We start from the raw sequence: 9,891 nt of genomic DNA, 5'->3' as shown, positions 1-9,891 counted from the left end.
ATGAGTTCCCGTGTGCATTTGGATTCCTTGTTCACGTTATTGAAGGGACATTCAATACCTGAATTGTAGGAAACTAACAGGTCCTTAACTGGATTGTTATTTATTTTCCATTAAATCCTGTGAGAAGGGATAACGCACTTTCTGTGATAGCATAGGAATTTCGTGACCAGGGCCTGGAGTTGGGAGCAGGTCGTTTCGGGACGCAGAAGCTTCCAGCCCACGAACCCGGGTGCCGCCTGTGGCCACGCAGAGATCGGCGGATCCTCGGCTTCCCCCTCCTTCAAAACGTGACCGCGAGGGCACGTCTCGGTGGCCATTCCTGCTCGGATCCTTCTTCGAACTGCGGCCGCCCTCCCCGCCCGCCTTGCCTTGATCCCAGCCCCCCTCGTACCCTTTGGCTGATGCTGCTTTGACCCACCATGGACAAGTTCTCATCTGAAAAACCAGACGGGGTTCTTCTGCCTGAGGATGACTGAGAGTGTACGTTGTGTTTACACCCATAAAACCGCTTTCAACTGCCGTACCGGCCGGTGGAGGTCCCCGGCAGGACCAGTTGTGCCTCCCGACCAAGTCCAGTCTTGCACAGAACTGCGGGGTCTTAAGTTGATTAAAGATGGATGATGTGAATCGTTAAGGGTTTGTCCTTATTTTGTTGGAATGGGCTGGTTTGTTTCACACCCGGTTTAAGCCGTGGTCACACCCGGAGGCAGAGGCTTCCACCGGGATTTTGCATCAGGTGAAGGTTATTTTTGTGTATCGAATCAAACCACAGTATCATGGTTCAGTGTCACTGCTTCGCATTAGTAAACAGAAGCAACGAAAAGCAAAATCATTCTTTCCTTTCTTGTGCTTTATTTAAAACAAGAGCAAGTTGCCTTATTGGGGGGGGGGTTTGCCCTTTTTTTTTGGGGTTTTTTTTTTTTTTAGGCTTGTCCAGTTTTAATTGATGCTCCTTCCCCTGAGCCACCTCCTGTGCGGGTTAAAGAATGTTAAAACACCTCAGAGCGCGGTTTGGGGTGGGGATGACGCGTTCACTGTCGCCTGGAAGCCCCCCGGGGTGGGGGGGCTGGCGGATTTTGGGGGTTAACGCGGCGGGTCCACAGCCCCAGGCCCGGCAGGAAAAGAGCAGCTGCCGAAACCCGGGATCGAACCAGGGACCTTTAGATCTTCAGTCTAACGCTCTCCCAACTGAGCTATTTCGGCTGCGCGGGAGCCCTTCGCCCCCCCCCACCCCCTCCCGTCACCCCCCGGTGGGGCCGGGCCCGGCGGCGCTGAGCGGGGCGGGGAGGGCGGCGGGAGGGCCCGGCGGGGGCGGAGGAGGGGGACGGGACAGGGGACACGGGGCGGGGGCGGCGGGGGCGAGCACCGGCGCGGTGCCGCGACCCACAGCAGCGGGCGCGGCGGCGGCGGCGACAGCGCGGTCTCTGTGGCGCAATCGGTTAGCGCGTTCGGCTGTTAACCGAAAGGTTGGTGGTTCGAGCCCACCCAGGGACGGGGCCTTGTTTTTCTTGCGCGGCCGCTCCTCCGGGCCCTGGCCCCCACCCCCCCGCGGCACCGGGCCCGTTCGCCGCTGCTTCCCGTCCACCGTTTTGTCCGGGGCACCGGGGCAGAGTCCGGCCGTTGCCCACGGAACCCCCCCGGCACCGCCCCGCGTTCCCAGCCGGAGCGCTGAGGCGACGCACCGGGGCCGCGCCGGGCCGCTGAGCGGGTGCACCGCGCCCAGAGGTTGCCTGAAGGGCTGCGGGCGAGATGGCGGCGCTGGGCTGTGAGCGGGGCCGGGGGGCCGGGACGGGGAGCGGGGGGAAGCCTTGGTGCTCTGCGGAGGGACGGAGCCGGGAGGGAGGCCTGAGGGGGGACCGGGCCGGGCAGGAGGCCCCGGGGGGCCTGAGGGGGGACCGGGCCGGGCAGGGAGCGCAGCTCTCCTCGGGGGTGACTCTTGTCCAGGGGGCTGAGCGCCCCGGGGAGCGGACGGGCGCCGGGGGGGGTCCCTGTCCCCTCCGGGGCAGCCCAGGGCTCGTCCCCAGGGTGCGGGTCCCACGCTGAGCTCTCTCCCGGGTTCGGGCCGTTCCCTTTTCCCCCGGTCAGGGGCTCCGGCCGGGGCTGAGCTCTGCCGTGCTCTCTCCTTGCAGGTCTTCGCCTCCCTCGGCGCGGCGTGCTGGCCTGGCGGTGAGGGCCGGGGCTGGGGGGCACTGGCGTGGCGGGGGGGCCGGGGCGGTGGCACCCCTGAACCCCCCTGACAGCGGCTCCCCCCGTGCCGGGGAGCCCCGAGCAGGCCGGGCCGGGCCGGGTGTTCTCTCCTCCCGCTGGGTTGGATCAGAGCATTTGGTTCCTCCGTTCCTGGGGCTGCTCTGCTCCCCGCGGGGAGAGCAGCGGGGGGACAGCGGGGGGGACAGCGGGCTGTGTGACCCCGTCACACGGAGGTGCAGTGGCTTTGCTTTTTCCCAGGCCCGGTGCTGTGACATCTGCTCCCACTCAGCTGCTCCATCAGACGCCGGTGGCTGACGGTGCTGACAGGTAACGCCGGCGCTTCAGGGCACGTTCCTCAGCTGCGTCCTTCCTCCCGCGGGTGGGGGATCCCGAGTGGTCCGGGGGGAGAAACCTCCTCGTTGCTGTAGCTCTGCCCGCGTACGTGTGACAATCTCTTCCTCACTCCGCTTCTTAAAAGCCAGGGCTGACTGGCAGGCTGCTGTCAGTCTGTGAGCCTGGAGACGAGCCCGCCGGGCACCCCCCGTAATTTGGGTGTGGTGAACAGAGAGGCTCTGCCCGAGCAACAAACCCCAGATCTCCCCGCAGTGTTGGGGGGAAAAACCCTGTTATAGACAGTTTCCAGCAGTAGCAGAAGGTGTGAGATTGTCCGTGTGCGTACCGCAGGGTCTGTACGGGATCGCAGCTCCTCGAGGCTAATGATTGTGTTCTGCAGTTACGCTTAATTACTTGAGACTGATTCTACTGCACCGCTTGCCTTCAGCTCTGTCCAAGTCCAGCAAAAGGGCTCGGCCATTGTCCAGAGAAAATCCTACGTCCCCGCTAGCAAGGGCGAATATATTGTCACCAAACTCGATGACCTGATCAACTGGGCGCGAAGGGTGAGTCGCTGAAACCGTCGTGCTCGCCGGGGAGAAATGCTATCGGCTGCTTTGAGTGCTGGTGGGAAACGGGTTTGAGCCGTCTCCTCCTCGGGGTAAAAATAGGTTCGAGATTCTCCTCGGGGAAGCAGCCAAGTTTCTTGGCCGGAGGTGGCCCCTGGGGCGCGGTGTGGGAGCGGGAGAGAGGCGCTTCGCGTGCGGGCGGCGCGAGGCAGCGGGGGCTGCCGGCCTGAACGGAGCTGCCCCTCAGTGACGGGCGAGAGGCGCTGGCTGGTTTTACGTCGTCCTCGCGACGAGCAGCTGCCCCGCGCGCGGAGAAGCCTGCACGGGTGGCGCCGCCCTGCCCCCCGCGTGCTCTGGCTTCGCTGAGTTTTGCCTCCTCCAGCCCCCGCTGCCCGTGAGCGGGGCTCCTGAGGGGCGCGTCGGCAGCTCTGGGGGCGCTCAGCAGCGCTGGGGCTGCAGGCGCGCAGATCCCCACGCTGACGTCTCCCCGGAGCCGGGGGTTTTGCTCTCCTGTGCGACGGCAAACACCGGTTTCGTTCGTGGTGCTGTGACTCAACAGACCTTGAAGCTTTTCTGGTTCGGTTTCCTTTGCTGTCTGACCAACTCTTGTTCTGGGAGTCGCCCGCCCAGGGTCTCAGCTCCTGCTTTCAGCGTTTTCCTGCCCATCACCCGCCTCTCTCCTGCCCAGAGCTCCTTGTGGCCGATGACGTTTGGCCTGGCGTGCTGCGCCGTGGAGATGATGCACATGGCGGCTCCTCGCTACGACATGGACCGCTTCGGGGTGGTGTTCCGAGCCAGCCCCCGGCAAGCTGATGTCATGATTGTGGCCGGCACCCTGACGAACAAAATGGCTCCGGCGCTCCGAAAGGTGCGGACTGGGGAGATGCCCGGCGCGTGTGCTGGGTGCGCTGGGAAGCGCCCTGAAACGTCTGTGTTCCGCAGGTCTACGACCAGATGCCGGAGCCTCGCTACGTCGTCTCCATGGGGAGGTAAGTGCCGGGACACCCTTAATCGCTGTACGCTCCCTGGGAGAAATGTGGTGTCTCTGCTTGAGTGGGGAGGGGAAGGGAGGGGGATCCATTTGTATTTCCAACCCCTTAAACTGTATAAAGAGGCCTTGTTACGAGCGGAACATAAAGGCTCCCTTTGACTGGGGTGAGGAGAACGACGTCTGTCAAGTCGCTGTGAACTGCAAAGTCTTCCCAGCAAAAGATTCGGGGGGGGTTTGGCAGCTGTCAGAGCCTGGGGACTTTCTACGTCCAGAATCTCAGAATTTGCATTTAGACCAAAGCTTTCAGCAGGATTCTGCTGTGCAGCACGAAATCTGAGCTCTGGCACGGTGGAACTGACAGCTCCTTCGTCTCCTGGAGCTGTTGGGCCGTTTCGCCAGGGCCTGGAGGGGATGGAACGAGTTCTAGAAACGCTCTCTGCGGAGGTGGCGGCACCAAAAAGGACCCTCTGAGCTCCCGCTTCGGGAGAGCCACGAGAACGGTTCGGTTTGATCCAGCTGGGAACGTAACGGCCCGCGAGCGCAGCCTCCGCCTCCCAGCCAGGGCTTGTGGAGGGGCTGGGTGGCCACGGCGTAAACCTGGGCAGCCGCTCGCTCCCTAAAACCCCTCCGGTGGCTCCTTGCCTGGCGGCGCTCGGGCACCAGCTTCACCTTCTCCTTCGCCGCCCGCTCATCCTTCCCGGGGGCTGCCGAGCCGCCTTCCCCCGCGCGCTGAATCCCGCCCGTCTCTTGCAGCTGCGCCAACGGCGGCGGTTACTACCACTACTCCTACTCCGTGGTGAGGGGCTGCGACCGCATCGTGCCCGTGGACATCTACGTGCCGGGTAGGGAAGCCGACCTGCGCGTGCCGCGGCGCTGGCCGGCGGCAGGCCGGGGTGGAGGGGGTGTTGTACCTGTGGTGCTTGGTGCAGCTCCTGAGGAGCTTTCCGCTTCCAGCCGTGTTGCTGAAGATGCTCCGGTGAGATCTGCCTGGGAGGGGGGTTGTTCTGGTGCCGTTACCCGCCGGTAACTGTCGTGTAAAGCGCGGGCTGTAGTTCCGCCAACCACAGCCTCTCCGGTGAGAGACCCCCCCGCTTGAAAGCCGAGCGTTTCTGCCTTTCCTAAAGACCTTTTTGGAAAACACGGCCGCTTTCGTTTCTTTGAACTAAAGCAGCCTCTTGCTTTTGTGAACTCTGCGGCCTGGGATGTCCCCAGAGCCCCAGGGGCGGCACAGCCTGCTGTGGGGCAGAGCCCGGGGCTTGTCGGCCTCCTCCTGCCGGCACGTTGCGGTGCAGCTGGCAGCCCCACGGGCTTCCTCTTTCTCTCTCCCAGGTTGCCCACCTACCGCTGAAGCTTTGCTCTATGGCATCCTGCAGCTTCAGAAGAAGATCAAACGGGAGAAGAGGATTCAGATCTGGTACAGGAAATAGCCCTTATTTATGACCCACTCGCCGCCCCCCGGGGGCACCTGCTTGCACTCGTACGCACAACGAATCGGGGTTCTCACAAGCCTTCCAATAAAACTCTACCTGGTTAAGATGCTCTTCTGTCTTTCCTGTATCCCTCAAGTGTTTTAACTTGCCTAAAAACCGCATTAAAAAGCAGGAGCCGCGTTTGGGAACGTTCAGCGCGGCGCGTTCTGGCCTGAATAGCCTGTGAGGGAAGGAGAATGTTCGATGTCATCCGTCGTGACATAAGTGCCTTGCCAGACACGTGGGACTTGCTCTCCGGCTTTGTGAGGAAGTTTTGAGACCAGCGCACACCCAGGTGAACCCCGAGGCCTCCCCGAGCTCGTCTCTTCCTCGCCCCCAGCTTTTTGGTTATAATTCCTACCGAGGATCTAATAAATCCTTTATATCTGGTGCACAGAAATGCATTACGGTTCTATAATGTGAGTAAAATCTTCGTGCTTTAAATCAGAATATGACCCATAGAGGTGAACGCTGCAGCACCCCCGAGCGCAGCAGGAGTAAAGCAGCCCGGGGTGGGCTTTGCTGCTGGATGCGGCCCGGGCGTGGGCTTCTCCGGCAGCTCAGAACAGTCACGGCAGAGACACACGCTTTGGAAAGACAAACGAATCGCTCTGAAACAGCAGTTGTGCATTTCATTCCTTTTTAATGGCTTTTAGCCCTTCTGGGTAGAGAAAGGAAACGTCATTGATGCGCTGCTGAACTGCAAGGAGGTTGTGGGGGTCAGGACTTGCTGTGAGGGGCTTTAGCCAAAGGTATTGGGGAACTTTGCCGGGGAGTTGCTCCAGGAGCAGCCAAAACGCCTCCAGCTGCCCCCTCTTCCCCATTTCTCCCGCCTGGTTTAGATTGTTGTGTGTGGAAAAGCCACACCAAGATGTCTAAAAATGATCCCGTTTCAGAGGAAATGTCTCATCCTTGAACCCCTTTGGCTAAAGGCTCCGGGCCGGGCTCCTGAATTGCAGCTTAATTGAGGTATTTGGAGACAAGGGCGAGTCTTGAGTGGAAACTGGCCCCTGGGACAGACCCAGGGTGGGACCTTCCACCCGCAGAGCCCAGAAGACCCCTCCAGGGCTGGGTGACATCGGCCTTTTATCCAGGAGGTCCCCTGGAGCCCCAGGACTTCCCTCCCAAGCCTCCAGCCATCCCCTGCCTCCAGATAAATCAGCTTCAACCTTTCCTCATTAGCATCGAAGGAGATAAGAGCTTTCCTCCTCCTCCTCCTCCTCCTCACAGCCCGCATCATCAGCCTCCCCTCCTCAGCGGTTGCTTCCTGCGGCCTCGGGGCTCCCTCAGTGCTTCAGGACTGCGGGTGTGATCATCTTGTGGAAGGAGTAGTACCTGCAGTCCGCGGGGGGGACCAGGTCCATCACCGTCGTGCTGATGTTCTCCTTCTTGAACCCGGCCTCCACCAGGTGCCCGACCTGGGTCTCCTGCGGGAGAGCAGGGCTGGGAGGGAGCAGCCACGGTGTGAGCTGCCCGGGTGCGAGCGGAGACGCTGCTGAGCCCTGGGGACACGGGACAGCGCGAGCAGCCGGGCGCAGGGAGCCCCGTCTGGGGCTGCCGGGGGCCAAAACCCTCTGACCCTCCCTCGGATGGTCCCTGCCGAGCCCCGGCCAACACGGGCGAGCTCCGTGGAGGGCTCTGGCTCCTGCTGCTCCACGGCCACGGCATCAGGCGAGTGCCCGGGGATGCAGGGGGTGCACGGGCTGACGGGGTGGCTTTGGGGACCCCAGGCTGGGCTGGGGGGTGCCAGGCTCACCTCAAACATCTTCTCGATGTCGGTGTACTTGGTCTTCAGCAGCTCCCCCCAGGAGGTCAGGTTGCAGTAGGTGAGGACCCCGCCGGGCTGCAGCAAGCGGAAGGCATGGTCCTGCAACGGGGACCACGGGGGGTCTGGCTCAGCACCCAGCACCCTGCCCTCGCCTCCCACAGCACCCCCCCGCTCAGGACCCGGCCCCCGCTTTGCCCCCCTCCAGGCTCTCGCGTCTCCCCCAGAGGCGGACATCGCCCCGGCCCTTCGCACCCTCCCGCTGCTCCCTCCAGCGACCACGTGGACCAAAAGTGCTGCCGATGCCACCGTCGTGCTGGGGACATCACGGGGCCACTGGGGTTTTCCAGAGGACACTCAGTCCCGGGCAGCAGGGAGGGTGCGGGGATGGTGGGGGCTGCAGACCAGCACCCGACTCTGCCTTTGACTCCTGAGCTCCCGAATTCTCCTCCCTGCTCCATGTGCCGCCCAAATCCACCTGAGCCGGGGGCTCCTCGCCAAGGGCGACAGGAGGCGTGGGTGCTGCGGGGCCAGGGTGCGGGTGCTGCACCCCCCCATGTTACCTTGATGAAGGTGAACTGATGCGTGTGCCAGGTTTCCTCCGACAGCGGGTAGGTGTCGTACAGGATCCCTGCCCGGGAACACCAGAGACCACCCGTTAGCCGGGAGGGACCACCGAGGCGCCGCTGGGGCTCACGTGCCGGGGGGAAGATCCCCCTTCATGGCCTGTTATTATATTTTTCCTATTTAAATTTGCACCCTCGTGTCTGCAACCCCTGGAAGGCAGCAACGTGCTGCTCCCCAGGACAAGGTGCTGCTCCCCAGGACAAAGTGCTGCTCCCCGGGGACACCGTCCCCGCCACCGCGGGAGGGAGCCGGGCTGGGTGCTCGCCTGCACGCCAGGCTCTGCCGTGGGGACCCCCACCCCGCTGCCCCCTCCCCGGCCCCGCCGAGCTGCTGGGCTCCGCGGCGTCTCACCCCTGAAGTGCCCGTCCGGCAGCGTCGGCACCACGTCCTCCCACAGCCCCTTCAGGGCCACAACCTGCGGGTGGGACGGCAGCGGTGAGCCCCGGCCGCAGGCGCCCACCGGCACCGCGCGCCGGCACAGCCCCTCCGGACCTTGTGCGGCTGCGTCTTGGCCCACTCCTCCAGCCGCCGGAAAACCCCCTCGTTGCACTCGATGATCCAGTGCTCCTCGATGTCGAACTCCTCCACCTTGGTGGCGGCGATGGCCATGCCGAAGCCCACCTCCAGCACGCGGCCGCCTGGGGACCAGAGGGTGGCTCTGGGGGGATGCTGTGCCTCCCCGGGGACGCCGGGTGGCCGGTGCAAGCCCAGCCAACGCAGAGCCCTGGTTTTCCTCCACCTTGGAGCCCCCCCAGCCCCAAACGCTGCCCCGCTCTTTCCCTGAATTGGGCTTTTTTTGGCGTGGGTTGGGGAAGCGCGGTGCTGCCTGCGCTGGGGTGGGAAACCGGGAGCAGCCCTGGGCCCCCCTCACCCTCTGCCTCCCCGGCTGGACCCCGCAGAGGCCCTTTGCCCCCACCAAACACACACACCCCCCCCCCCCGGTTGGTTGCAGCGGGAACAAGCAACCTCTGGCAGCGGCGCTGGCGAAACCCTCCCTCCGCCGGCACGTGGGAAACGCAGCCCAAAAAGCGGCAGGTCCCAGCCAGGCTCTCCTCTGCCCCCCGTGGGGGGCTGCACCCCCCCTTCCCCATGGCCCCAGCCCCTTTTGGGAATGTGTCACTCTGACACGAGAGCACAAGTGCCACCGCGGCCCCGCTGCCACCCTCACTGCGTGGGGAGCACCAGCGGCGAGCGCGGCGCACGCAGCGGGGACCCCAACAGCAACATCCCACCCCCTGCTCCCCTCCCCCCCCAAGCTGCACCCCACAGCATGGCCTCAGCCCCGCAGGACCCCCGTTACCCCTCGAGGCGGCCACAGCTGCCAGCGAGTGCATGTAGGGCGTCTCCCAGCGCTCCATCACCGGCTTCCCCAGGATCTCCAGGTGGGCGTCCGGTGCATCGTAACCGGCTGCCGCCTCCCGCCAGCCCGCCCGGCAATCCTCGCCCTCCACGAAGATCGGCCCCGCTGCCGCCCGGGCGCTCATGGCCGTGCCGCCGTGGGGAGGAAAGTCCACCGGTGCTGGGGGAGGGAAGGGGCCGCTCGGCTCTTGGCCGGCTTTAAATAGCCGGGGCTGGCAAAGTGCTGAGTGTGCGCGGCGGGCTGGGGCCCTTCTGGGTGAAAGGGATCCCTTATCGGGAGCTGGGGGGGCAGGCGGGGGGCAGGCAGGGGCTGCCAGGCCCGAGCATGGCTGCCTGCACAGGCCCGGGCGGGTGGGAGCCACCGGTGCCCCCCGTTGGAGCAGGGCTGGGGGGGTGCAGGGGATGGACCCCTGCTCCTGGGTGGCGGGGGGCACCGTGCGCCGCGCTGTGCGTGGCCGGGGCGGGAAGGACCAGCACCGCTGCGGGCTGGAGCTGGGCCGGAGCTGGGCAACTGGGGGGGCCACGGAGGAAGGGCTTTTCCCCGGGGACTGTCCCCCACGTTGTGCCGTGCTACGGGGCCGTGCCCGCTGC

The 9,891-nt window shown here is 64.3% G+C and overlaps 2 protein-coding genes and 2 non-coding genes across 5 annotated transcripts; 2 read left to right on the top strand and 2 right to left on the bottom strand.

The window, feature by feature from the left end:
* Positions 1–1,130: 1,130 nt before the first annotated feature.
* Positions 1,131–1,203, bottom strand: TRNAF-GAA (transfer RNA phenylalanine (anticodon GAA)). The gene has a single exon. It is a non-coding gene; the product is annotated as a tRNA-Phe (tRNA).
* Positions 1,204–1,420: 217 nt separating this feature from the next.
* TRNAN-GUU (transfer RNA asparagine (anticodon GUU)) lies at positions 1,421–1,494 on the top strand. The gene has a single exon. It is a non-coding gene; the product is annotated as a tRNA-Asn (tRNA).
* Positions 1,495–1,749: 255 nt separating this feature from the next.
* NDUFS7 (NADH:ubiquinone oxidoreductase core subunit S7) lies at positions 1,750–5,614 on the top strand. Of its 2 annotated transcripts, none has more exons than XM_086477474.1 (8): positions 1,750–1,765; positions 2,130–2,166; positions 2,446–2,514; positions 2,969–3,086; positions 3,778–3,957; positions 4,032–4,078; positions 4,834–4,922; positions 5,410–5,614. In XM_086477474.1, the coding sequence occupies exons 1-8, from the start codon at positions 1,750–1,752 to the stop codon at positions 5,505–5,507; spliced, it is 654 nt and encodes a 217-aa protein (XP_086333600.1). In that variant the 3' UTR covers positions 5,508–5,614. The 2 variants fall into 2 exon arrangements, with proteins under 2 accessions (XP_086333600.1, XP_086333601.1); XM_086477475.1 differs by lacking the exon at positions 5,410–5,614 and adding an exon at positions 5,035–5,398.
* A 1,221-nt stretch (positions 5,615–6,835) lies between these two features.
* Positions 6,836–9,425, bottom strand: GAMT (guanidinoacetate N-methyltransferase). Its single transcript, XM_086477691.1, has 6 exons — positions 9,242–9,425; positions 8,434–8,579; positions 8,293–8,356; positions 7,878–7,945; positions 7,306–7,416; positions 6,836–6,976 (listed from the first exon to the last, which is right to left on the bottom strand). The coding sequence occupies exons 1-6, from the start codon at positions 9,423–9,425 to the stop codon at positions 6,836–6,838; spliced, it is 714 nt and encodes a 237-aa protein (XP_086333817.1).
* Between the last annotated feature and the right edge of the window lie 466 nt (positions 9,426–9,891).

The sequence above is a fragment of the Leptosomus discolor genome, chromosome 24, assembly GCF_034619465.1.
Source record: "Leptosomus discolor isolate bLepDis1 chromosome 24, bLepDis1.hap2, whole genome shotgun sequence".
In the NCBI taxonomy this organism is placed as follows: Eukaryota; Metazoa; Chordata; class Aves; order Leptosomiformes; family Leptosomidae; genus Leptosomus; species Leptosomus discolor.
The sequence above is the reverse complement of the archived record's forward strand: the minus strand, read 5'-3'. Positions and strand labels throughout refer to the sequence as shown.

Excerpts from the sequence above, each read along its gene's own strand:
- NDUFS7 (XM_086477474.1), top strand. Across the intron at positions 2,515-2,968 it reads GTGGCTGACGGTGCTGACAG|CTCTGTCCAAGTCCAGCAAA; the intron begins GTAACGCCGGCG and ends GCTTGCCTTCAG. Across the intron at positions 3,087-3,777 it reads TGATCAACTGGGCGCGAAGG|AGCTCCTTGTGGCCGATGAC; the intron begins GTGAGTCGCTGA and ends TCTCCTGCCCAG.
- GAMT (XM_086477691.1), bottom strand. The coding sequence starts at position 9,425 with ATGAGCGCCCGGGCGGCAGCGGGGCCGATCTTCGTGGAGGGCGAGGAT. Across the intron at positions 8,580-9,241 it reads AGCTGTGGCCGCCTCGAGGG|GCGGCCGCGTGCTGGAGGTG; the intron begins GTAACGGGGGTC and ends TCTGGTCCCCAG. Across the intron at positions 7,946-8,292 it reads GCCGGACGGGCACTTCAGGG|GGATCCTGTACGACACCTAC; the intron begins GTGAGACGCCGC and ends GTTCCCGGGCAG.